General features: G+C 30.8%; 1 protein-coding gene and 1 long non-coding RNA gene across 3 annotated transcripts in view; both read right to left on the bottom strand.

Annotated features, from left to right (window-relative positions):
• The window catches only part of LOC127706923 (uncharacterized), a 75,335-nt gene that overhangs the window by 39,884 nt on the left and 7,664 nt on the right, over positions 1 to 27,787 (bottom strand). The window lies entirely within an intron of this gene.
• LOC127706902 (uncharacterized) lies at positions 229 to 27,628 on the bottom strand. 2 transcript variants are annotated; one of them, XM_052211631.1, is made up of 4 exons: positions 27,502 to 27,628; positions 9,094 to 10,080; positions 5,615 to 5,631; positions 229 to 2,289 (listed from the first exon to the last, which is right to left on the bottom strand). In XM_052211631.1, the coding sequence occupies exons 1-3, from the start codon at positions 27,545 to 27,547 to the stop codon at positions 5,615 to 5,617; spliced, it is 1,050 nt and encodes a 349-aa protein (XP_052067591.1). In that variant the 5' UTR covers positions 27,548 to 27,628; the 3' UTR covers positions 229 to 2,289. The 2 variants fall into 2 exon arrangements, with proteins under 2 accessions (XP_052067591.1, XP_052067590.1); XM_052211630.1 differs by lacking the exon at positions 5,615 to 5,631.

Genomic DNA, 27,787 nt, shown 5'->3' on the forward strand with positions numbered 1-27,787 from the left:
CACAAAAAATTTGAAACTGTTTTCAAACAACTAGACAAATAAATAATAAATATGGGATTTTCTATCTGGAAAAAAAATCCACAAATCTTCTTAAATCTGGAACTTACTTTAAATCTGATTAACATAATCAGCAAAGTTTGACTCCACCCACTTGACAAACCATATTAATCCAATTCCGCCCACTTGACAAAACATATTAATCTATCAAGACTTTTTCAAACCAAAGTCTTAGAAATACTAAATATTTTTGGCAGTTTACATAATATATAAGCATTATAATATCTATTATGCAAAATAAACTAATCTAAATTATTCAAAACAATCAGGATTTCATATTACATAATGTGTAAATATTTCATGAAAAATGAACGAAAATAAAAAATATATAACCTGGATTTCATGTTTTGTATCAAGAGTTTTCTCCCTTAGTACAGTCGTTCCACAAATCCTTAGATGAGATCAAATATACTGCCCATCAATTTCATTTAATTATTAAGCGATTTAAATTCTTTTATCATTTTGAAAGTTTTACAATTTCATGTATTTTTGAGCATACAAGTTGAATGAAAAAGAATTTTTACGCAAATAAACATTAAATGGACATGATTCTATGATATTTCTATAATTACAAGGTCAATTGTGATAACAATCCAAATAAATAGTCAAAATCCTGGACAAAGTGGGATCTTTATTTTCTTTTTCAATTAAATGACTATAGTTGGGAACATGATTGATTGCAATCAGGTTAGAAAGGCGAAGATCTAAAAAAAAATTTAACTTGATTTCCATATCAATAGAGACATCCAATTTGATGAAAAATATAGCGTGATGATGTCAAAATTCAAAAGTTTTCAATTTAAACTTCAACAATAAGAGATTTCTTATGATCGTTCATGGTCTGATGGAAAATGCCTTATTGATGTACTGAGAAATTTAAATTGCCCTCTAAACAGTATTATTCACATGAAATTTCAAATACAAACATTATAAGTATATATAATAAAGTATTTTAATAATATTGGTTTAGCAAACATTGGTAGGTGCTTTGACATTGAGATGTATACTTGAATAAACAAAGGCCTAATAGGTGTACACGTAGCTTTACGATCGAGATCTATTTTTATCTAGGATTTCCTTAATAGGTATGAATTAATTGTGTACGCTGTTTACACATGGTGATTTCATGCTAGTCAATATTTCAAATTGCTTTGTACTTTTTACCTATTGAATATACAAAGTGAAGAATTCGTTGAAGCGAAGAATTTATTGAAGTGAAGAGTAAATGGCGTTTGAGTCATTATTAATGTGGCATGCATGCATTAAAAAGAAATAATAAAAAAAAACTTGTTTTTCTTAACTTCATTTGCTATAAAGATTTTTTAAAGATTTTTCTTAACATCTACATCTACATCAAATGAGAACATATCATGGATGGGTTAAAATGGTACAACTGAGAAAGACGATCTTTAACAATAAATCAGACGTAATTGTTTTCATAATGAACTGGCCTAATTCTTCCGCTAAGTGGATCGATACAAAAGATATGAATAATTGAAACATCCATCAACTTTGGGATTTCAAAAAGAAAATGAGAACTCATTCTTTCCCATGTCAAAGACACTTTTATCATAAACAATCTACCCAAATGAACTTTAAAGTTATTTCTTAACATGTTTGAAATCTAGTTTAAAGGAAAAATTTATGTTCGCTTAATTAACCATAATATTTTTATATCACAAGTTACAACTGTGACATGTAAATTGATTAGCCAAAACAACTTCAAATTAAAATCAAAACCTAATCATGTAAATAGATGTCAAAAATTTGGTGAGTTATTTCCCTTTAATTTTACATGGGTTCCAGATTTTAGTCATAAAGTAATTTCATAGTTACCTCCCTTTTTCACAAAAGGCTTCTGAATTCAGGGAAGATAATAAGAGCACATAAAACAAAGATTTCATTTACAAAACTGTAATAAATAACAATAGCCAGATAAATTAAATGCAAAATGAGTTAAATTTAAACAAATAATGACAGTTTACAGAAATTTTCAAAAATACAATTTAATATTATTGTTTAATTGCTTCCAAGAACACAAGATAGTATTGCAGTTCAGTACTGAATAAACTAAGAACTTTTTTGTGACATGATCGACAACACTTTCATGAAACATGCAAGCTGCATGATGCCATTGTTGAGTATTATTTGCTAGCCATGACACTCCAATCTATTAGTTTGTGAATTATTAGTCTTCTGGTTCTGTCCTAGCTGTGACCTCTGGCACTGGCTCTGCAAACAAGGTCATTAGGTCAAAGGTCAAGTTGAAATATGAATTCATGATTTTTGTTCTTAATTTCAAGTTAAAATACTTTTAAATTTGATTTTTCATGAGGTTTGATTTTGACTTTTAACATAAAAATGTAAAAACATACTTTATGAACTTTGCCAGGTGTTCAAAATACAAAGGACTTGAATATCAAAATTAAAATCTGTAAATCTTTTATAGAATCATTTTTCTTGGAAAAATCATAATTTAAACTGGACATAAATGAATTGAATATATGCTATAAGGTGTCAATTTTCAGAATTTTTCTTACGCTTTACACATGCATGTAAATTTTGCAAATACCTTGGAAACAATACCTGAATACCTTACAAATGTTAAGAGTCGGTTAGTTATTTTTAAAATTGCATAACTATATCATTAGACAATATAATATTCAAAAAATAATTTTTCCAAGAAGTGTTTATTAAAGAAGAGGTTATCATTTTTCCAAGAATCGTTTTTAAAGGTGCAAATTAAATTTGAATAAAGTATAGGTGACATTTTTTTTTAATTTAAAGACGTAGACATTAAGACAAAACATAAATATAATTATTGCTAAGTCTTTTTATTTTATTATAAACAAATAATATTCACAGTGAACATGCTAAGTGTCATTATTACTACTTTTTATCTAGCACAGTTATTTCCCTTATGCAAGAGTTTTCTCCCCTTTCACTACCATACAATATACCAGACAACATCTGGCTGATGGTAATAATTTTCAATTTTCCTAACAGCTTAATTTGTTGGTGTAATCATGGATGTAAAATGTTCTTTTTGAAAAAAAATTGCGAGTCAAAATCAAGAACTAGAAAAAGCAAGCAGGCAAGATCTTTCTTAACATAACTTGCCCTTAAACAACATTAACTAATAAAACTAGTAAGTCCAGTGACAAGATAATTTGGATTTGCCTAGTTTTATATCAGTATAACTTGCCATAGGTAATCAAGATTTTTTTTACTAAGACCACTTCCAATGCATTTGTTCAAGTGTGGAGAAAAAGAAATTGAACATTTCCAAACAAGGGAACTAACTCTTGCCAATGGGAGACAACCCATGCTAGACAAAAAGAAAAGACTACAATTAATACAAATTTACAACACCATTACCACATTTGACATAATAAATATAAAATTAAAATTGACAAGCATGCTTTACATATAATTAAATTATTTTAAAATTATACATTGATTGCGCTTCGACTTCTATGTCATGCAGTGAAATGTAGCTCTAAATTCTAATTAAACGTAATTTAAACTAGAACAACTTAGCATTCTTACCCACTAAGCATTTTTTGTAGATATAAAAGTGGTTATTTTTTTACATTTTTTCATTTTAATATTTGAAACATTAATGCTGCAGATAGTCCTAGTTAAGGATTCTAAATTTGAACAATATCATAAAATATAAAAAAAAAAAAAAGAGATGTGTAGGTAACTCAATGACACAGCAACCGAAAAAACATAAAAACCCCTCAAGATATTTAGAGGTCAAAGCTGAGTCTTGTTATTAACACTAATTGAATACATATACATATTAAGAAACGTGGGAGTTGCATATGCAGAAAAAATTTGCCCCCTACAATGATGAACAAAACAAATGTTTGCACTTTACATGAAGCATGGTTGCAAGCAAGCTAAGTAAATCAAAATCTTTAAATAAAAGTTTTATATATATCATATGTCAAGAATTACTTTAGTCTGGTCGTTAAAAAGCAATATCCGTCATTTATCTACCACACTAATTTGAAGTTTTATTATGTAATTTTAAACTTTTTTTTATATTTTTATTCATTTTAAAATCTTCCTGTCATGTACATTATTAATTTAATGACTGCCTGCTCATATTTGGAAATAAAAGGATTACAAAATTTTTCAACACCCCTACATTAATATGTGATCCTGAACACCCACTTAAATAGAAACCATTTAGAATAATGAACCTCAAAAGTTATAAAATTTACGCCCTTCAAATTACACCTCCTTTCGTAGCTAAAATGATGCAGTCTTGCTTCACTGACTTAAGATCATACATGTACATACTTATTTCAAGCTACGATAAATTTTTTAAAGGAATTTTAATTGATAATAAATTTATAAAGTGCATGGTTTTGGTTCAAAAGCACCTAAAAAACAAACAAACTTCTACCTGTACAATTTTGTTAACCACTTAAATGAATTTCAACAAATCTGATTAAACAAGGCTTTTTTCTTACAATTCTTTTTTGGGATGGGGGAGGGTGGGTGTTAAAAAGTTGGTTTAACGTCATGTCCAATGGCAAATATATTTAAATTTTGAAGACATGAAAAGTTCAACAATTTATAGAACTCTAACAAAATTGTGGGAAAAATACAACACAAACATGGGCAACATTTTTTGGGGTTGCCAAATCAGCTTTATATAGTTCCCACAGTTGGGGATTGTTTTTTTTTTTTTTAAATAATAGCATGATCATCTAATATTTCTACTGGATGAAATGGGATGGACATGTGATATACAAAATGGAAGGAGACGACAGATATAACTATTATTTGAGCGTAGGAGGGCATGAAACCACAGATTATAAGTACTTTGAGCTTTCAGTAATATTTTGCATATTTTGTTTTGTTTTTTTTCACTTCCAGTTTTCAACCTATGTTCTTTTAAGTACCTTTCGTTCATTTAAAGTGGAGGGAAGATTTAGTGACAGTTGTTTCATTGAATCCAAATCTCCTTTTTTTCAAAAGTATTTTAACTCTTATCCCTTGTAAAAAATTCTAAACACATCAACGACAAACATGCATGATCTAGAAATGGTACGGAAAATACAGTCAGAACTGAAAAAGGCAAAGATGCTAAATTTTATAATATTTTGAAGCAATTTTATTTTCAGCTCCTTGTTAACTCATTAATGTACAAATGTTCTTGCAAATTTCAAATACAGTGGATTTATAATTATTTCGTGGATACTTAAATATTCAAAGAATTCGTGAGTATAAGTGAACAAAATACAAATTTTCTATCAATTTGCAGAATTATAAAAAAAAAATGACCTGAATCCAAGAAAATTAGTACTAACGATAATATTCTTCTTATAAATCCAAAGTAACTAAATCATGTCTTGAAGTACCTATCAAACATGATCAGTCAAATGAAAAATGAAAGGTTTTCAGAAATTCACTTGTTGCCAAACTTCATGATTGCATGTACTGTATTTCTGTGACAAAATTGATACAAAAAAAAATTGCAAATGCTTACATAAAATATTGTATATATATATAAACATGCAAACAACATTATTTTCCCTACCTAAAGCCTATACAGCTCTGCAATTATAAACAGCACTAAATTATCACATAAGCAAAATACAATTCAGTTTTCAAGCTATTGCTTAATTAAAAGTACATAACATTAACAATGAACAAGCGCTAGGATCTAAGGGGGGAAAAATACACTACAGCTCGGGTGAATTTTACTTTTTCCACTAATATTTCCACTAATGAAGTGACAGGGCAAATTTTCAAATGATCTCCTGACTTTCTATCCTATGGAATGGAAATGTGATTTCTTTTCTTTCATCACAAGAATTCAACATATTTTCTTGGAAATTTTTTTTTTTTACAAAATACGAGGTAAAATTTTAGTGGACACTAGTTTTCTGCCCATGATGGACAGGAGGACATGAGAAAATCCACCCGAGTTATAGTGTACATCTACATGTATGATTCCTGTTGCAAAAATTTAATTGAACATCGTCACATATGCATAGATACGAATACTTGCTTCAGTTGTTATTTTCAAAAGAATATGCATCTTTCTAGCATTCCTTAAGGTCTGAAAACAGGGCACATTTTTGAAGAGTATTTCTTGAAAATCAGGAATAAATCCCAAAATTCAAATATTTCCAAAATTGTTGTTGAGCATGTTGAGATTTGTCAAAGACCAAAATATAAAAATTTGCAACAACAACCACACTAACTTTTTTTATTTGGTTGCAATTATATTTAAAAATAGTTGTTTAAGATTAAGATATAAATCCCTTTCTTCCAGCTTCTTTTGGCTTCCAAAAACAAACAAATCACGATTTATGCATGCAATCTGATGCTCTATCGAACAAGCAGCGAAGTCTGATAGCTTTTTTATTATTACCGATCATATCATGTTATAATAGTCTTTAACTTCTCATGCCATACATGTGTATTTGCACTACAAACATGCTACGGATTAAGATACATGTTACATCAACTTACATGTATATCGGTTCTTGTAAGTACATGTATCTATTATGCATTCCAGTACTAATACATGTACATGTAATATTCAAGGAAATTGATCATGGAATTGACTTATGAGTTTTTGTATACTACATTTAAGTATCAAAAGTACTGAAATAACTGTCGATAATTTGATAAATATGGGAGACACAACTAAATTGATGACTATTAAGGAGTAATAAAATTACCACTAAACCTTAAAACTTGTGGACCATCTGTAAGGTTAGCTATAATATGTCTCTTATTATTTACCAAAAAATCCCCTTTATTTTTCTTAGTAGACCTTATTTTTTTTTTAACCTTCCTATGGCTTGTAACTTTTTCCAATTAATCACAAATTCCCAATGAAAGCACATGACTTTTGAGCTTCAATCATTGTGTCTTTTTACGAGATACCCCTAATCCAAAACTGAAAGGACATTAGGTTAGTGGCCATATTTGAGGTACATGTGCATTTACGTCATCTGGGCTCTCAGTTATAAAACTTTACTCAGTGGTCAGTTTTCGGAATACAAAATGTGTGCTCAATTCAAACACTAAATCCAGTTCTTTGATTGGTTGATTTCTGAGTCTGAGTACAACCATACTCGAAATTTTTATGACCACACGGCCTGCAAACACTGTTTTTGTATGTAATAAACATATTCAAAATATACAGAATTATGGATACAGTGTATAATGAGATCAAGGATATTTAGCACACGTAATTTTTAGCTACATGAATATGATTGATATAGATTTATATGATATTACGGGGTACAAACTGTTATTTTGAATTCTAATATAAAACAGCTTCAGACTGCATGCATCCGTTTGCTTCTCACAAAGCTTCTACTTAAATTTGTTAAAAAGTTATGTAGTTTTAAACAAAAGCTTAATAACTGAATTGTATATATAAATATTTGCACATACATGAAATTAAGGGGTACATCTTTTACCAGCATATGACATATAATTGTAAATAATTTTTTGCAAAACCAAGCTTATTTCAACAGATCTTGCTAAGAGGTGCGTTATTAATATTTCACATTTGAATTTTTATACCTTTCATTAACTTTCTCTTCTTTTTTTGCAAATTATTTTTTATAGGCTATGTTGTTAGCATATATGTATTCAAGAGTTAATGTGCGTGTAAAGAATAATTATGGTTAAAAGATTTTATTTCGTAACTATAGCAATTTAAAATATGTTAATAATTCTTCTCAATTTTTTAGTATGGAGAAAAGGAGATGCAGGGTTTGTATTTGTAAATTAGACAGCAAACCATCAGATCAAAAAAACGTAGTCAGACTGTACATATATATTGAAAATAACTTATTACAGCTGAAGTGAAGAAAAATTTGAAAATCCTTAAATCACCCATTTTGCAAAAATATCTGCGAAAATCACTTGGTTCTTAGTTACAACATAGCAGTACAGATCATGCAGCCTGAAAAATGGGTTAGCATGTGCACAGAAGCAAAAGCTTGAACTGTACAAAAGATGGCTTAAAAAAAAAAAAAACCTGTGTTTCTGCTAACACTTCAAAAAAGTGTCAATGTTTTGTTTTCCTTTCAAATACAAACTTTATATGCATGTTACTGCCTAAAATGGCTGTAAATGGTTCCTTTTTTTTTGGCGAGTGTTACTGAAGAAAAGGGGGGGGGGGGGGGGGGGGGGTGTAGAAAAATCCAAATAATTGACATTTATATCATCTTTTACATTTCCACCTTATTCTTGTATTCTTCATATTTTAAAGCTAAAACCAAGACTATGTTTACTGTTCACATTTTTGTTAAAATGTAATCTTCTTTTGGCAAGAAATTAAGCAAAAGTCAGCGTTCTAAAATGCAGTAAATTTGAGAATTGAAATTAAAAAAAATTCTGAATTAGGATATCTTGCTGGTCAGGGGTCAGCTCTGTTAACAAAAGCACAGGTTATCAGTATTTTTCTAATTTGGCCTCATTTTGATCTTGTTTTGATCAACTAGTTCATTTAGTTTTATGATACATTGTATTTAAAAAAAATATGCTGATTTTTTTTTCTTTTGAGTATCAAGCTTTTGCTCTCATAAGAGACTGTCCATATCCCAACAATGAAATAATAGTGGCGATTTTGTGGAAAACTTATAAAATGTCTTCTTTTTATTTCGTTTATTGTGAATTCCTTTGAAGCAAAATTCACAGAAAGAAAATGTACCAAATTTTTGTTTTATCTTTTAAAAAAATTTGAATGCTGCATCTTTCAAGCTACAAAATCTTTACAAATAATTATATTAAAACACAAAATTACAATACAAAAATTTCCATACTTATATGATTAATAAATCATAATTAATTTTTTATTTATCATAAATCATTTAGTCAATCAAAGTCCAAATATAAAAACTATGTTTCCACAAAATGAATGCGGTCTATTCCATGCTTTATCCAACAAAAAACATCGAAAAAAAGGGGAAAAAAAACGTACCTTGAATTAGTATAATAATAGTGCAGGGTTAAGCGAGAGATGCTATCAATATAACATAAAATTACCCTCTGCTTTCTTTTTTTCCTTTTTCCCTTTTTTCTCTTTTTTGTTCTTTTTATTGCCTCTCATTTTAACAATAACTGGTGTTCCATTATCATTAACAATCACTTGTCCATTTTCCACGCCATTATCACGTACTTGCTCCAAAATTTTCAGCTTCCTGCTTTCTAGAGAACTTGACGAGGCAGAAGAACTTGCATCGTCATCCTTGTGACCTTTAGTTTTGACAGAGGTCACGATTTTCTCCTCTTTTGGTTCTCTCTTGCTGAAGGTCCAGTTATCTCTGATAACGGCATGTACGACTTCACCTTTTGAGATGACGGTTCTTTCCTCGTCGGAATCGCTTGTTGATGAATCTGAAGAGGACCCAGAAGTGTAGTCACTTGACCTTGATACATAATATTTTTTACCAGGAGCAGAACGTCGAACAACCTGTTGAACTACTTGTGGATTTTGTATGTATCTAGATGGGCGTTCTTCTCTAATGACCTGTGAACTTTGAACGTATCTAGCAGATGGCTGAACTTCTCTGATAACCTGTTGATTTTGAATGTATCTAGCAGATGGTTGACTTTGTCTTATGATCTGTTGTCCCCCATTCATCATCACACCCCTTGAACTGTCAATCACTGTCCTATAACCCCCTTGAACAACATGAGGTGATACTACACGCCGTTGAGCAACTCTTTGGACCTGTGGATTAGCTGGAAGAACTCTGGTGACGATTTTTTCCTGTCGATGCCTTGGCATGCTGATAAGACTGGGTTCTGCCGAAATCATGCTTCCATTGGTTGTCAGGGTCTTTACCGGAGCCTGCATATGTCGCATGGTCCTTCTTGAAGGCTCTGTGACCACATACTTGTCCGTTACGTCCATGACTTGTCCGTTGGTGAGATCCTCCTCCAAATAAACATATCCCCCTCCTGGACGGACGTATGTTCCAGACCCTCCATGACCTCCATGACCTGCATGACCTGCATGACCAGATACAACTGAAGTAGAAAATAGTCATTTGTATGTGATATTGCATTTTTTTTTTATTTTGATAAATTCTCCATAAAACACATCTACATGTATGGCATACAAAAGCCTAAGTCTGTATCTATTAAGAGTCATTGCATACACTTTTCACTCATCTGGATTTAATTTTGTCTGCATTGACTACCGGTACATATATATAGATACAGGCTCTACCAAAGAAAAGCAACCATATTTTATTGCTGTAGGGGACAGCTTAAGTCTTTAACTAAGGATATAATTTCCTTCAAAATTGGATAATCTGAGGTTATCACATGATATTAAGATTTTTTTGTATCTGAATTCATAGTGATGTCTATTGTTAGAAGAAATAGCAGCAATTTATAGTTACAGAGGCCATTTTGGTAGATTTGCAGGTTTCTCTTAAAGAGAGGCGAAAGATACCAAAGGGACATTCAAACTCACAAGTCGAAAACAAAACTGACAACGCCATGGCCAAAAAAGAAAAAAAAAACAAACAAACAACAGTACACAAAACACATCAAAGATAACTAATAAAGACTGAGCAACACAAACCCACCAAAAACTGGGGGTGATCTCAGATTCTACGGAAGGGTAAGGGGATCTTGCTCCACATGTGGCACCCGTCGTGTTGCTCATGTAAGTATAAACCTGGTGATAAGTCTAATTTGGTAGTTCAATTTTTTAACAATTTTTTACATAAACATACAAACAGGAATAAATTGAAATGTAAGGTATACATTATTGAGACAGCAACCGAAAAACAAATAACAAAAAAAAAACATTTAAACATTTATAGAAATTTTAGTACATATTTTTAAATAAAATTTTCTATTCTTAGTAACAGTGGGGCCATATTGGTTGGTCAACAGAAACATTGGTATATAGTTCTGATAAAATTACACTTAATGTTTTCATTCATTCAAGTTCCATAACTTCAGAATAATTTACAATGATATCCTTTTGACCTTTTCTATTAATAGTAACAGTTGCCATGTAGATTATGTTATTTGTCCGCAGGCAAAATTTTCCCAATATTTTGAAACTAAACAACCTAAGGATAATTGTGGTTAACAATAGTGTAATAAGACCAATTGGTTTTAGAGTAGAAGCTTTTTTCCCTTTAAGATTGCCTGCAGCGGCCACATATTGGACAAGTGGTGAACTCCCAAAACCAAAATCACAAGCATTAATCAACAGCTATTTTGAGAAAGACACCAACAAAATTATTTTAATTGAATAAGCTAATTTCATAAGAATTTTAGTTTAAATATAATTATGTAGGGTGCTACTAGAGGAATATTTCGACAACTTTTCATTAGTTTAAGTTTCATGGCTTAAAAATAATTGACATACATATACATGTATTCCCATATGTTCTATTTATAGTAATAGCAGCCACGAAGGTGATGCCAAAGCCCTGTGTAGACTGATTTCCCCAATTAAAAAAAAAAAATTTTTTTTGAAAAGTTTTAAGACAAAGGACAATATACACAAAGTGATTACAATAGCAAACAAAATTGATTCTTTGATCGAGCCAGGTGAGCTAAAAAAGAAATAACTTTAGAACTGAATTAATATTTATAGAAAATAACAAAAAGAGGTAGGGATTATATTGAGATGCTTGGAAGTTTATCAGACTGAAGCTACTTTTTACGCAAGACTTGCTCCTGCAAATAAAATATGTTGCAGTGAATTATATAATGTTTAATGAATATTTATGAAGAATTACCAAAATGAATAAAAGATAGATCATTTATAAATAGGTATGAAGATGACGGGAGTGATCAAATAGCAGGTGGCATCTGAATTTGTTTACTTTAAGATCAAATGTATGCAGCTGGAATTTAATATCTAAATATATATAACTTAAAAATATCTACTTCTATGCTTTTGTATGAATAAAAGTAAAAGAGAGGGTTATACAATAGAAGGGCAAGTTCAAATCTCAAATGGTGAAAAATCGTGAACATTCAACAGAGACAACCAAATTAGTTTTTTAAGGTGAAAGACGAGCAAATATAGATTATACCAGTACATTGAGTGCCATACAATATTTCCACCTGTGACAGTAAATTTTTTTTAATTCAAAACATGACGACTTGCGCGATTTAAATTTATTTAAAATTTAACTGTCAAGAGTGGAGAAATAGTGTATTGCACAAGATTCGATGATGGAATCTTTTTCTTGAACAAGATATGAAGACTTACTTCAACTTTCTTCTACAATGATCTGAAAATAATATGTATTCTCTCTCTGTGACTTCATCGGGCATGGCTGTCTTTTTGTGTGTCATCATAATAGGAAAAGAAGAGGAAAGCAAAAAAATTTGATGTCATAATAAATTTGACCCATGAAAAACTAAGATCAATAGAACCTTACTGTTGACTAAATAAAAAAAAACCTGTCCATGTGACACAAAGGCCCCACCAATATGTCAAATTTAGCCATAGGCAATTTTTCTAATAATGTCTTTCAACGGAAAATATTGTCAATTTCGCACGCCTTTATGACGTCATTTACCAGATAGAAGGCGCGCCTGTACTCCTGCTCTATTAAAGTTTAAAGCACTTTCATAATCGTCATTCTGTAGGGTAGTCTAGAAATAATTTATGTTCCGTAAGGACGTAATCTTAATTCCCTTACGACTGAAGGGCGGATGACCAATTTATTAGATTTTAATTTCCCAAATATTTGTGCAGTATAAGATCAAACTTTTTAACCCGTTTGCTCAACATGTGTTGGAAGTGATGATGCCTACATTTTGGTCACATGGTGATGGAAGTCACATGACAGATTTAACTAACTACCATATCCCAGAACTGGCTTATTTTTTTTCATTTATAGAGACATATAGAGACATAACTCCAGAACAGTGAAATAACACCATTGAAATTCGATCTGTGTTTGATGGTAATAAGCACTGTGTGTAAGTTTCATTATATTTGGTTGAGGCAAACGAAAGTAATTTGTAACCAATTTCGGGACAGAAATACAGACAGATGAGGGTAAATTTTAGTACCACTTTAATCATGACGGGGCATAAAAAAAATTAAACCAGTCAGCATAGTCAGGGAATGTATAAATCAGTTCAAAATTAGAGAAAACAAATTATGAACTTCCAAACACAAAATTAGTCATTTTTACAGTCAAATTTTAAAGCTTTTAGAATTTATTATGAGGCCAAGAACATCACAACCCATTCAACCCTTTTTTTAAATTTAATAATCTTACGAAACATTTTCTCAATTGTTGGGAAAGACATTATTTTGGGAAAAAGTAATTTAGATTCCAAAAATTTTATCAAAAATTTACATCTTTTAAATCTTTAATGAATGATCAATAAGTATTTGCAGAATTACTGTTATGCTTGAAAAACTTCATAAAGACAAAAAATTGTTCACTATAACCCACATAATGTAAATGTGAATATTATGCAATCAAAAAATATATGTAAATTTGACAGAACATTAAAATTTGATCAAAAAATTTTCAAACACTTATTAAAGAAGATTACTTCAAAGATACACTTTTTCTTTAAATTTTATTTCCTATCTGTAAGTTGAATTAGTTTGATAAATTTTAACATTTTAGGCCAAGTATAAAGTGAAAGTTGGTTCTTTACCTGGAAATGTACAGTAATCATTCATAAAACATTACATGTACATATAAAAATTGACGATTGTCAAGTTATATGTCACCAGGCTTATTTTGGACTTAATTTTAATTTTATCATTTTATTTAGAAATTGGACTTTTGGAAAAGATATTATTTACAAATTTAAATATTTACATGTATAGACAAATAATGTGTTAATCTTAATTAGTGACATATGATTTTCAAATGTTTGTGACAGATTTATTTATTTATTAAGTTAAAGAAACTAATATGAAAGACATTAATTCATACTAAAGGTGTGAAAATTATTGAAAGAATGAGATTATATATGAGTATTATAAATTATAATTATCTTTTATATTAATTAATGTGAATGCTGTCACTTATAGCTTAAAGTTATAAATGTCATTTTAATTTGAGTATTGTCATGTTAATTGAGTATTGTCTATTTTCAATATTCAGTATAAATATTTTTTGTAAACTAAAGAACGATTAGAAGTGTAGAACATTGAGTAAGATACAGTAGGAGTCACATTATATTGACATTGTCCTTTGTATATGTTATATTAGTACTTTGGCTTGGAATTAAATTATATAACTTGAATGTGTTGGATCTTCATGAACCGCAACAACTAGTTCCTGATATTGGTGACCTTCAAGATTTAATTGTTTTTCTAATGATTTTACAAATAAAATCATGACCCCGTAACATTTAGGGAGCCAAGACAAGAGTACCAACTGCGCCCCTATTGGTTACATATACAATTATGATCAATAAACTTTAAACACATATATGTCTCACATTAAAGTTTAACCTTGTCAAAAATCTAACATAGAATGTCCCACACTAGAGGAAAATAAGTTACCAAAAGACCATAAAGGCAGTTTGGCCCCAAGGGGATACAATTAGGTGGGTAAATGATGTTTGGTTTAGGAGTTCCAACTGTATACAGCCATGACTGCTTATAACAAGTTTATTTTGTTTTTTTTTTGCTATTTTAGAATCAAAGTGTCCAACTTCAGACTTAAGGAGCATCATTCTACAATCATTCCAAAAATATTGGTTGGGGTCTAATGTCCAGCGGCAAATATCAGGATGATAACATGTTGATGGGATAAGAATATGATCCCCGCTTTGTACTGACTCAGAATTACTTTTTACAATGTGCTAGTCCACAACATAGAAATGTATACATATTTGACACATTATTCTCACTCAAGATCAGACCAGTCTTTGCTCTAACTCCTAATTGCCATGTCCTTAGAAGAAAAACAGCAAATATCAATTTTAAAGTCTTTGGTTTGACACAGAAAGGGATAGAACCCACAACCTCCTGCAGTCCAGGTGAACAATAGACCACTCAGAGGCGGTTCATTTTTTTCCTCAAAGAAACTACGAAAATTGCCATGGGAAGTATGGATTCATATTATTGGACACCTTGAAATAAAGTCACGATATGAGCTGCATCAGATAGAAATCGACCTTATGCAAATGAATATCAATTCATCTGTTCACCTATTTCCGGTTGCAAAAATCTCTATGCAATCTAACTGTTTGAAAATTGGGTTGAAACAAGAACCATAAAAATAGACCAAAATTCATCTTTAATTTCATATTTAAATGTCCCAAAATCAATCCAAGTTTTACACGGTTACATGTATACGTGCACTTGCATAAGGTCCATTTCTATCCGATTCAGATCATATGTTAATGTTCAGAAAACGTTCATAATGATATAAACAAGTGTACTGTTCTATAATGAATTGAGAAATAACATGTGTAAGGGAGATAACTTCAGATAAGGAACAAAATTAATCAATTATCTCCCTTCTGGAATAGAATCTAAAATCCAAAACTGAAAATAAATTTTTAGCTGAAAATTATAAAGTATTAAAAGTCAGAAATACAACATTTTCAAGCATACAAAGCATGATAAAATATATTGTGTAGTTGTGATGATATACTTGTGTTCAAATTTTTTTGATACATTAATTTAAAATCATCCTCAATTTTGAACTTAAGAAAAAAACAAATTTCAATTTTATATTAGAATTTCATTTTTTTACAAAATATTTTACTTTAAAATAGCAATCAAGAAATTAATGTACATAAGGCTTTGAGGATGATTTCGGGGATGGACTCCAAAACTGTTAACATTTTTCACAAGACAAAAAATGATTCAGTTCAAAACAAATTTTGCTGATTTTAAGTGTTAAGGAATCACTACTAATCAGAGGGATTGCTAGTCATTATGTGTTATAAGTCACTAGATTTTTCACATCTAATGAAAATCCCAAATTCACCATATTAGCACTGTGTGTGAACTTGCTTGTAAAAAATGTTAATAATTATGGAAAGAGCATTCAATCAACGTGCAAAATATAATTAGTTAAAAGAAGGATTACCGTGAATACAACAGCAAGCAGGTACTAAGGCAAAGATCAAGGTCAATCATGGTGTGAAAAAAAAACACGAAAAAATAACACGTTACAATAGTATATCTAATATGTTGACAATATAATTAATTGTTATTGGCATAAATAATATAACTGCTCAATTTTGTTCTGCATGAATCTTGCATACATTTCATTTTTGGTCTTGACAGGAAAATTCCAGCTTAATTATCTCTGAATTGATAGCTTAACAATTTATGATTATATTGCAAATTATACAATTACAAGTTATCTGTCTTTTTATTTATGTAGTGACAGAATGTATACAGATGCATGGCTTAATGCATAAAATATTAAAATAAAATATATTACATAAAGTTTAAAGATACCATCAAAAGTTCATTATCTAAATACAAGACCAGCACAACTAGATTTAAATCTTGGCAACTTTGAACTTGTCATCATGGTAACAGTGACCTAGTTTCTATAGTCAGTAATTGAATGACAGAATTTCAAGTGAAATCTTTTACTCATTTTATAAACTTTTATAGAAAATCCATCAAAACAATTACAGAATATAGAAACTTGTTTGAAAAACTGCTTCAAGTTTCATACCACATGGTCTGATCTCTCATTTGAAATAAACTTTCAATGGTATTTTTCAACTAGGTGTATGTGCAATTATAACGGCAAACTGTTAGTGTGCTGAGAAATAGGAAGAAGATGTGTTGTGTTAATTAAGAGTAAATATTTACAAAAAATTAAAAACCTTTTTGCTGCAATATTCATCAAACAGAAAACAACAGCAAAAGTTGAGGAAGGTCAATAAATAGGCCAACAAAAAACAACAGCAATTAAAGACAACTGAGTTATTATATAGTCTGTATAGATGGACAAGCTATATACGGTCCAGCTGACAGCAGTTCATATTAGAGAAAAATTCTGATTATGTTTGGATTACTTCAGTTAAAAAGCTAACCAACAAGACAAAACATAAAAAACTCATTTAGATGTATAATATACAAAGTCAAATGCATTTTGTTAAAATATACTTTTTCACTCATTTGGTCTTTTGGAAAATGTTGTTTGTGCTGTATTTAGACCCCTCTACCAAGAAATTTGTTTCTCATGCACAACTATAAAAATTCGTAAGGGTTCCGCGGAACCCAGTGTCTCGCCTACTTTTGCTGTTAATTGCAGGCTCAACAAAAATGAGGAAAAAAATTAATAAAAATATTCCTCTCTATACTATCTTTTGATTGTAAGTAGCTTCTGTCCAAGTTTGGTAAAAATCCAGGATGGTTTTTGAATCTAATAAATGTTTTTAAAACTTTAACTGCAGACTGTATGTAAAGTTAACTGGAAGAAAAACTAAGTCCATTTATAAGTAAAATACGGAAAAAATGGAACATATTTTTATCAAAATTTTCTTCTAGATACTATCTTATGATCATAAATAAGCTTCTGTCCAAGTGTAGTACAAATCCAGGATAGTTTAAGAAAGTTGTTAAAATTTCAAAAACTTTAACCACAGAGTGAATGTAATGTTTCCTGGCAGAAAAACTAAGTCCATTTATAAGTAAAATACGGAAAAAATGGAATTTTTTTTTTACAAAATTTACTTCTGGATACTATCTTATGATCATAAACAAGCTTCTTTCCAAGTTTGGTAGAAATCCAGGATAGTTTAAGAAAGTTATTAAAATTTCAAAAACTTTAACCACAGAGTGAATGTAATGTTTCCTGGCAGAAAAACTAAGTCCATTTATAAGTAAAATACGGAAAAAATGGAATTTTTTTTTTACAAAATTTACTTTTGAATATAATCTTATGATCATAAACAAGCTTCTGTCCAAGTTTGGTAGAAATCCAGGATAGTTTAAGAAAGTTATTAAAATTTCAAAAACTTTAACCACAGAGTGAATATTTGTGGACGCCGCCGACGACAACGACGACGACGACGCCGACGGAATGTAGGATCGCTATGTCTCGCTTTTTCGACAAAAGTCGAAGGCTCGACAAAAATTGCTGTTTTTATCCAATGCAATCATAGGTTTTATCGTTGTTTTCAATGTAGACTTATTAATATACCAATGTTTACACCCTTTAATTCATGTCAAGCTCCTAACTGGCAATATGTTAACTGAGACCTCCAAATGTGTCAAAGATCTAGCATCAACACCAAATTAAATTTAAAAAAAAACCACTTTGATATAAACAAAGGACAACCAGTGACCAACTACGTTCCAACTCGGAATAGACTCAATGAGACAACTATTCACCAAAGACTTATAAGCAAAGATGTTTACAGAAAACTATCAGTATGTCTGAGCTGAGTCCTATTGCTAGAATGGTATGGTATACACACTTATTTATTGTTAATACCCTCATCTTTTTTAAATTTTTGTTGTTTGGTTGCTGTATCACTGAAAAAACAGGTACATATAACCCAACATCTTCTATGGTTTATAAATGCTAACATCCATCATGGAGGACATACACTTTGTGTACATGTATGAGGCTCCAATCGATTTCCCCCCCCCCCCCCCTTTTAGGTCAAAAGGTAGGATTTGACCATAGCTTGGAGCCACATGTACGGGAGCAGGAGATTTTAGCCAAAAATTCAACACTACAAATAGATATCTTCAGTGCCCATGTTATAGCAAAGAACCAAATTAATCTAATCACCTGTATTTTTTAAAAGTCCATTTAAGGGTAATCAAGCCCAGGTCATTAAAACTGTCCATATTTATAACACGAGTAATTATTTATTTTGGTTTTTACTTTTAAAGTTGTGTTTACTTTGTTTGGCTAAACATGGAAATAGATGTTGTCATGAGATCAACAAAGTATTGAAAAGCTACCAAAAAGAATGCTAGATCTTTGTAAACATTTTTAAAAATAAAGCTTTAAAATTTGAGACATGTTTATCCCTAATCTCTGCAACCTCATTTACCTTGCCTCAAATTACAGAGATGAGATTTGAAATTATATGTATACCCTTACCTTGGGGCACTTCATCAGAAAATGACACATTTCTCTCCATAATTCCAATAATAAAATTATTTCCACTTAAATCATTACATTAGCAATTTGTTTTATAAACATTCAAATAAATTCACATGTGAATATTTTATTATCTGGTAAATCTATAATCCAGGATGAAATTGGTAATTTTTAAAATTATCATTCACCAGTCACAATTTTGTTTTTCCAATCATATCTATGTAACAATTGCAAAACCAATCAACTGTTTAATAACATTGCAGTGGGTGGATTTAATGATGCAGTCGTTTTCTCTTAATTTAATGTTCATAAATTTATGTTAAAAGCATTCAAAACACTTAAGGTTTTCATTGGAATATAATATTTAGGGGGCTAAAAAGGAGGGTATTTTTGTTGCATTTTCTGATTTTTAACTGCCAGGCCCCTTTTTTTCTAATTTTTCAGTGACCTCTCTGTACCCCCTCCTTTTGCAGTTCCTGGATACCCCCAATGTCTTTCTACCAATTTAGTCACCTAAATTAGCACAACTTTGGGGAATTTTCGTTTTTCAACCTCAACTTTATTATTGATTTTGGCCTTATAAGTGTTATGATAAAAGCACCACGAACAAGAATAAATCTTGTGTTTTAAGACACTATGCATGTCTGGTGTACTTAAATCATATGTTATATCTTTGACCCTCAATGTCAAACAAGGGATCCTCCAGGGGCCATTGGTGCAAAACAAGTTCTCTGCCCTTTTCTTGATATCCCACAAAAACAACAATAAATAATCACTTCCAACAGGGTTTTTATTTGGTTGCGCTTCATAATATTTACTGTGGATTCATAAGTATTTGTGGGATACAAATTTTGTGGATTTTGTGGGTAAAGCCATACCCGGAATTTAAATGTTCAATTGAGTACACATTTACTACAGGCTTGTATGCAGACTTAGGCAAACTACAAAATCAAATATCAATGAAAATACATTTTTTCCTCAATCCAAGAAAATTGGTATCCACAAAAATAAATGAATCATCAGTCATACAGATAGAGTAAACAATAGATATCAGTTTAGGATGTGAAAAGTGCTGGGGTTCAAACTTGTTTAAAAAAAGGAAAGATCCAGGACCATTTGAATTTGAAGTGAAAGGGTCTCCTTAAAGAAGTTCCTGTATACAGTATCCATGTAAGGATAGAAGGCCCAGGACCTTTGTAAGTAAAAAAAATCACTGGTTCCCTAAAAAAAAACAGGTCCCAGGCTCCCAGATCTTGAATGCCTCAAAAATTGATTATCAAAGGGAAAACACTCATTATGTATCTTCTAAATGAAAGATATTATAATTACCACATTGGTATTCAAATTGGTGAATCAAGAGGGGGGTTACAAGGGTTAATGACTGTACATAGACCTAAAAATGGTTATCATCTACATCAATTGGTCTCGGGACAATATAAAAATAAGAAGATATGGTATAATTGCCAATGAGACAACTCTCCAACAGAGACCAAATGACATAGAAGTAAACAACTATAGGTCACCGTAGACCTTCGTACGGTGGAACCCCTCTGCCTTTTAATCTTAGTTACAACACTGTTTAGCCTCTTTTAATTGTGATTTGGTTCATGCAATGCAATGTTTACCTAGAAGGACTTGTGTCAACATTTGCACAAATGTCCTTCAATAGCAGAAGTGCATGATTTCTGCAAAAATCATGTCATCTGCAAATTCTACAGGGAGATAACTCTATATATTTTTTTTACTTTCCAGCAAAAATATAAGAACATTCTACCATGTTTGACTGAATTGTCTATTAAAATTGTTTCATTCAAAAGAATATTGTCTCAAGCAGATGAAGAAAACAAAATATTGCAAATGTCTTCTCCAAGTAATAACTCAATCCCCCCTTTTTAACATTTTCAACAAACTGAAGTTAAGTAACCTTATATAAGGGTGGAATTTCAGTGCAGGACAACCTTTATGAAATTGTATTGATTCAAAGGTCAAAGAACCAGACATTTTGTATATCACATTACATGAAAACTAATCAAGCGTGAAATGTTTGGTAAAATTGAGGAAGTCAAGCATAGACAGATCACAGATACACAAATATTGATTATAAATACAGAAAATAATCTAAACAACTATATATTTTACATCAAATATACACAATGATCTAGTACCAACCTCTTCTTTCTACGTATCGACGGCCGTCCATATTTTTTCCCCAAAAAATTTATAGATGATCTCAATTTTCTAAAATTAACCTTTCAAATATAAAACCGGTTCTTTTGGCAAACAGAAAAAAATCCATCAACTTTACAGGTAGATCTATCCATTTAAAAATCTATTATTAGAACTTTCATTGATTGGTCCCATGAACAGTTATTCTCTCCTTGGAGTTCTCTCCAGTTTATGAATTAAAACCTTTAGGGTTAAACCTGTTATGAAATATATACAACAGCATTAACATTTAAGGCAAACTTGTGTTCAAAGTTCCGTGAAATTTGGACAATTACATTACATGGCCTATTAGAATTTCGATCAATACATATACATGTAGGTGTGTAGATCAGATGTGTAAACAAAAAATTATTGAAGTAATAATCCTTTATTTAAAAAGAACAGGAAACCTTTTTGAACTTTAATTTTAAAATGAAATTTTCTTTAATATAAATATATTAACTTGGCTAACTGAAGAAAAAACTATAACAAAAAATTATAAATTTTTTTATTTGTCTTAATAAAAAGTTGCATCATACAATTAAAGGCAACTTTATATACTTCTTAAAACGACATTTTCAAGACTTGTAGACTAATAACTAGTTTTAAAACAATGACATCCCCCTATCCTTTGAAACCAGTTTTTTCTTATTATTTTTTAAGGGTGTGATTTTAGTCACTTCAATTTGACAGTTTAAAGTATTTTTATTGCATGATGTTAAATCTTCCATGTCTTATAATATGTTCTTTTTTGAGAGAGAGTGTCTTCTTTTTTCTGTCTTTGGGAGGAGTTAGGATATAACAGGTAATTTCAATAGGCTATTATATTTTTAAACATGAAACCAGTATCGATGTTCTAATAACCCAAAAATATTGTAATCCATTTCATAACCTTGATTTTTTTCTTATACATGTATATATTTCCCTTTGCTCTTTTTTTTCTGACTTTTTTTTTAAAAAGGGGGGGGGGGCATAGAATATTCTTTTCTTCTTTTCAAATCCATCTTACACTGTGATTATTCAATACAATTGTAATATAAGTATCAGACTTTCATCGATTCCTATTATGCAATAACTATTAATATAATGTATTATAAATATTTAATTTTTTCAATAGTTTCTTATTCCAGGTTATATTCTGGTTCAATAAGGGTAATTAAGAGTACATATTTAACAAAAGCATAAAAAACCTATTTCTTGAACTTCATACCAAGATCCAAATGAAAAATAGTTGTGGAGGTATGAATATTATAAATATAAAGAAAAAGTTCCCCTGAAAAATTAATTGCCATTAATAACAAAAGATGACATTATATTGAGGAAAAATAGTAACTTCAGCTATTCATCATATACATTTAAGGCCATGTTTGCTGAAGGAGGATGTGGATACAGTTTAACATGCGTGAAATAAATGTGTAATTTCATGATATATTTAGAATAATTCAAGGCCTGAATGGCAAATTTAATGCCATTTTGCACAAAATACATGCAATGAGTACATGGAGAATGTGTCCATGGGACACAGATGATGCCCCTGCTTGCATATAATGTTATAAACCGACATAACTCAAGAACGGTAAAAGTGAAGCCACCCAACTGATCTGTGTTTTGTGGTAATAAGCATTGTGTATTTTCATAACATTTGGTTGAGGCAAACTTAAGTTATAGAACGGAAACGAAAAATTCAGCAATTTTTCCATTTGTAAAGGGGCATAACTCTAGAACGGTAAAAGTGGCGCTTCCCTTATTCAAACTTTATCTGTGTTTTGTGGTAATAAGCATTGTGTATAAGTTTCATAACATTTGGTTGAAGCAAAGTTAGAGAACGGAAACCAATTTCGGGACGTACATACGTACGTACAGACGGAAAAGGGTAACCCTTAATGTACCCTCCTCTGCGAAGGGGGCATAAAAATTCCTGTAACATAATGAAATCATCATGTTACATATATGCCACTATGAAAAATAACCGTAAAAATTGTCAAACTCAAAATTATTGCGACTTTTTGTGGCTTACTTTAGTTCCTGGTTTATTAGTTATTATTATTGTTATCTATATATCTTGATTTTCAATAATATATTCAACTATTGGTGTGCATTTAATGAAATAGTGAGTTTTCAGAAAATGCACTACAAAATAGCCAAAGTTCAGACTTTTAATTCTTACCCTCAAACATCTCTCTACCTTGACCTCAAATCTAGTGTTAGGTTCTTTAATAGCTTGCATTGTGACTTGTACTATATTTTTTTTAACCTTTTTACAAATGGAGTAAATTACTTAATATCCTATAACATGACTAACTGGATACCATCTTTTAAAATATGGGTAATTATGATTTAATGCTTCACAATATATCAAATTCATAAGCCTATCTATCATAATCTCATTTTCCAGTGACAGTCCAAATGTATTACGTCTTATCAAGGCTAACAAATTTTGCAGAGCATAGATATAAGAATTTGTGGTATGAGTGCCAATGAGACAACTGAGTCTCCATCCAAGTCACAATTTATAAAAATAAACCGTTATAGGTCAAAGTACGGCCTTCAATACGTACATGTATAGTATTAATTGTGTTTTAAATATGCATGAAATATTTGCCGCTGACCATTTTGCAAACATAACTGTAGATTAAGAAATTAATGCATGTATTTCCTTTTGTGAATCATTGACCTGAAAATGCATGTGTAATCTAAAAAATGTTTATCAAGGGAAATCACTGTTGATTTTTAAATGCACGTTTTTATTATCATGAACCTGAAACCGGGGGCGGCTCAAGCCATTTTTAAAAGTGGGGTGTTCCAACCAAGGATAAAAGGGGGGGGTGTTCCAACCATGTGTTCCCATTCAAAAACATTGATCATCCAAAAAAAAGGGTGGTTCCAACCCCCGGAAACACTCCCTCCCCCCCCCTGGATCCGCCACTGCCTGAAACTCCCATTTTTTGAAGTAATAAAACCATCACAATAAGTAATCAATCAATCAGTTTAAAGCAATAACAGACTGATTTATTTTTCCTAGCATTTTAGGCATATTGAAATAGTTCCCAATGTGCAGGGACACATTTCACTGTTCCCCAGACATTTTTTCCAGTAGAAAATTACTCTTGATTTTAATGATACAAACAAAATTTCAATGACTGCAATCATTAGTTATACATGAAGCTAAAACAGTTACAGTGCAATATGGAACAGTATGGTCTAGTCTAAAAATCCCATTTTACTGGTCAATAAGCATGTTATAGGCTTTGACCATGACACAGTCATACTGGTGTCCTAAGAAATGTATAAACATTTTTTTTAATTTTGAGAAGACAACATTTATGCACCAGTCCTGTCAACATAATGCAGTAGTTTAGCCAGGCACTGATCACAGGTCATTTGCAAACCTTTCTCTCTAAATGTCCTGAAGGAATTTGACTAATTGATGATTTTTAGTGTTTAACACCACTTTCAGTAATCTTGGCTATCTATCTTGTGGCAGCCAGAAAGCCAGAAGAGAACCACTGACCTTCAGCATGGAAACTGGCAATGCAAGTCAATTAAGATTGGAGTGACTAAGGGAGCTACCATTTGATTTGTAATGGGGGGGGGGCTAGGATGAAATGTGAAAAAAATAGGCAGGACAGGAGTTTTGAGTAAAAAAAAAGGCAGGATGAGACACTTGCAAAAAAAAAAAGTCAGGATGACAATTTAGGTAAAAAAAAGTCAGGATAAACTTTAATAAAAAATGCAGGACCAAATAGAGTGAAAAATAAAAAGGCAGGACAGAGATTACAACTAAAAAAAATGCAGGACAACATTTTTCATCCTAGCCTCCCCCCCCCCCCCCCCCCATAAAAATCAAATGGTAGCTCCCTAAAGTTGAATGCATTTTGCCACTAGCAGAAATGGAACTCTCAACCTCCATGTTGACAAGTTACGTGATCACTGACATGACTGAAGATAAACTACTTCGACCACACAGCAATCTTTCCCCATTGAAGGAAATTTAAAAGATTTTATTTAACTTCTTTAGTAATGTCTGGAAGAAATTTTAAATTAAAATGCAAATTGACCTGAAGCACCAGAAGTCTGGCTGAATCACTTATTTAATGTCTGATTTAAATTGCTTTCCATTTATAAAAAAATATTTGAATTTCACATTTACTTTTAGTTGAAAATTGTTTTTTAAATGACAGAAAAAGATCAAGTTTTTTTCAAAATACAGATTCTACATAATATAAATTTTGCCACCATGTTCCTAGAATTTAATTGTATAGATTAAAAAAGTGGCTGACCACTTTTATATCTTCTTAATATCATAACTGTGTACATTGGTAATTGGTTTGGTCCCACATAAGATCTACTTAGTTCAACCCTGAATAATTTCTAATCCTAATATCAACTCAAAATATTCCAACACCCACACATTTAAATTCTTCAGTAAATCATAAATATGATTATGAAGGCTAAATTTTAGAACAGATCATTTAACTTTAAAAATGTTTAAAGAAATGTCGTATCTCAGTGGTTTGTATTTCTGACTCGATTGGCATGGCTCATAAAGCACTTATTCATCAAAATATTACATATAATTAAAAAAATGACAAGCACTTTTTTGAAAGAGATGAGGTCAAGTGTTTTTGAAATCTTGCTTTCTTCTTTTTTCTATTGTAAAGTTGTGAATGTAGATAATAAGTATCATTACATACTTGTTCTATAATCTATATATAACATTACAAATGTGCAAAAAATTATATAACATGTGTTCTGCCATTTCGAAACGCTTTTACGATGAGATCAAAGTTTAAGCCAATTGGGGAGTATTATCACCTATTAATAATAATTTTCAAGACAATAAAATTTCTGTGTATTCTGATAATATACGAGTTTTTTTGGGGTTTTTTTGGGGGGGAGGGGGGGAAGGTAGAAGATACAAAAAGTTTTTACTTCCTGCATAGATTTTCTTTAATCTGCATTTTTTTGTAATCTTATATCGTGGGAAACTTACCCTTCACTGATTTTTACAAAAAAACATTAACAATAATGAATTCTTTGTTAAAAAAAATTACTAGGAAAATTCCAAGAAAAGCAAATTACTGGGTATGTCATGTCAATTTTTAATTATTGCAAGCATGACCAGAATATGGACAAAATCGTTTCTTTTTTAAATTTTTCACTATATATTTTATGTAAATAAATTTGACTTATTGATGTGTAGACTTTAATCAGTGTGTGAGTGAGTCGGCTCATTTCACACAGTTAAATTACTCCATGGCAAACACTACATTTTGAACCCTTTATGTTGATGCGTCATAATTCCTTCAACAGATGTCGTTCAAAAGGAAGTCTTTGTTACCTTTATCAAATTCAATATATAGTTAGAGCTTTTTATAGCTCAATTGAGCTATATTTATTAACTTGATTGAGCTTTAAAAAATTATCTGTTTTTGACCCTTTTCAAGTGAAATTCTGTTTCTGAATCAATTTGTGTTTGTGCAGTCAAAAACATTTCACTGTCAAGGTAAAAAAAAATATTTCAAAATTATAGTAAGTACTAAGTTCTTCTTTATTTTGTTTGCAAAATATTAGATTGCACTTCAAAAACTGAAATTTCACTAAAAATTGCAAATGGAGTTTTTTTTCGTAGTCGGATGAGCTAAACTTGTTTAATTTATGACAATAATAAAATTAAATCATCCCGCCTGGTTGCTATTGTTCAGAACATGCAGTAAGTCAATGTCCTTTTTAATGCAGTTTATTCAATTACATGAATGCAAATTGAAAATACAGGTCCCAACATTGGAAATGGGAGATAACTCTAGCTTGAGTCGTCTTACTTAAGACCTACAATCATAAAATAAAGAACAATGCAAATTTTTTTGTATATTTTTATTAAAAAGAAATAACTTCTCATACTCTAAACCTTTGATTATTTTCGACAAGTTGGATTTTTCAAAGAGAAAGGGGGGAGACGAATATCTATGCATGTATGGCATTTGCAGTTCACAAATTCAGAACTAAATGTCTGTATGTATACTATTTACCTATATATGTATGTGTGTATACTAAAACATCGAAATAATTTGACAAGGAGGCTATTCTGGCGACAAGGTGAAATATACGTGTGTAAATTCTCAAATCACAGGTGAAGTGAATTTTACCAAAGGTGAAATTGACAAATTTGAAAATTTCTCGGGTAACTTACTCGATTCTTTCGTACTTAAACCTCTTCTCGCGACTCTTGAAGGCATATTTCAACTGCTTCTTTTCCTTCCAAAAATATTCAGCCGTTGATAGCTTTGCCTCGGGAAATGTAATGTCCCGCGACAGACGTCACGTGATCTGTCAAATTTGTCTATTTGTTATCTAATCATGAATGCATGATTGTTTGTTACGTTTTGCATACTTTTTCCCTTGAGTAAAAAACGCGGACCTTTACGAAGACACTACCAACAGCCAATTGCATGATAAACATAAAAAAAATGCACACA

This window comes from Mytilus californianus, unplaced genomic scaffold (assembly GCF_021869535.1).
Source record: "Mytilus californianus isolate M0D057914Y unplaced genomic scaffold, xbMytCali1.0.p SCAF_6, whole genome shotgun sequence".
In the NCBI taxonomy this organism is placed as follows: Eukaryota; Metazoa; Mollusca; class Bivalvia; order Mytilida; family Mytilidae; genus Mytilus; species Mytilus californianus.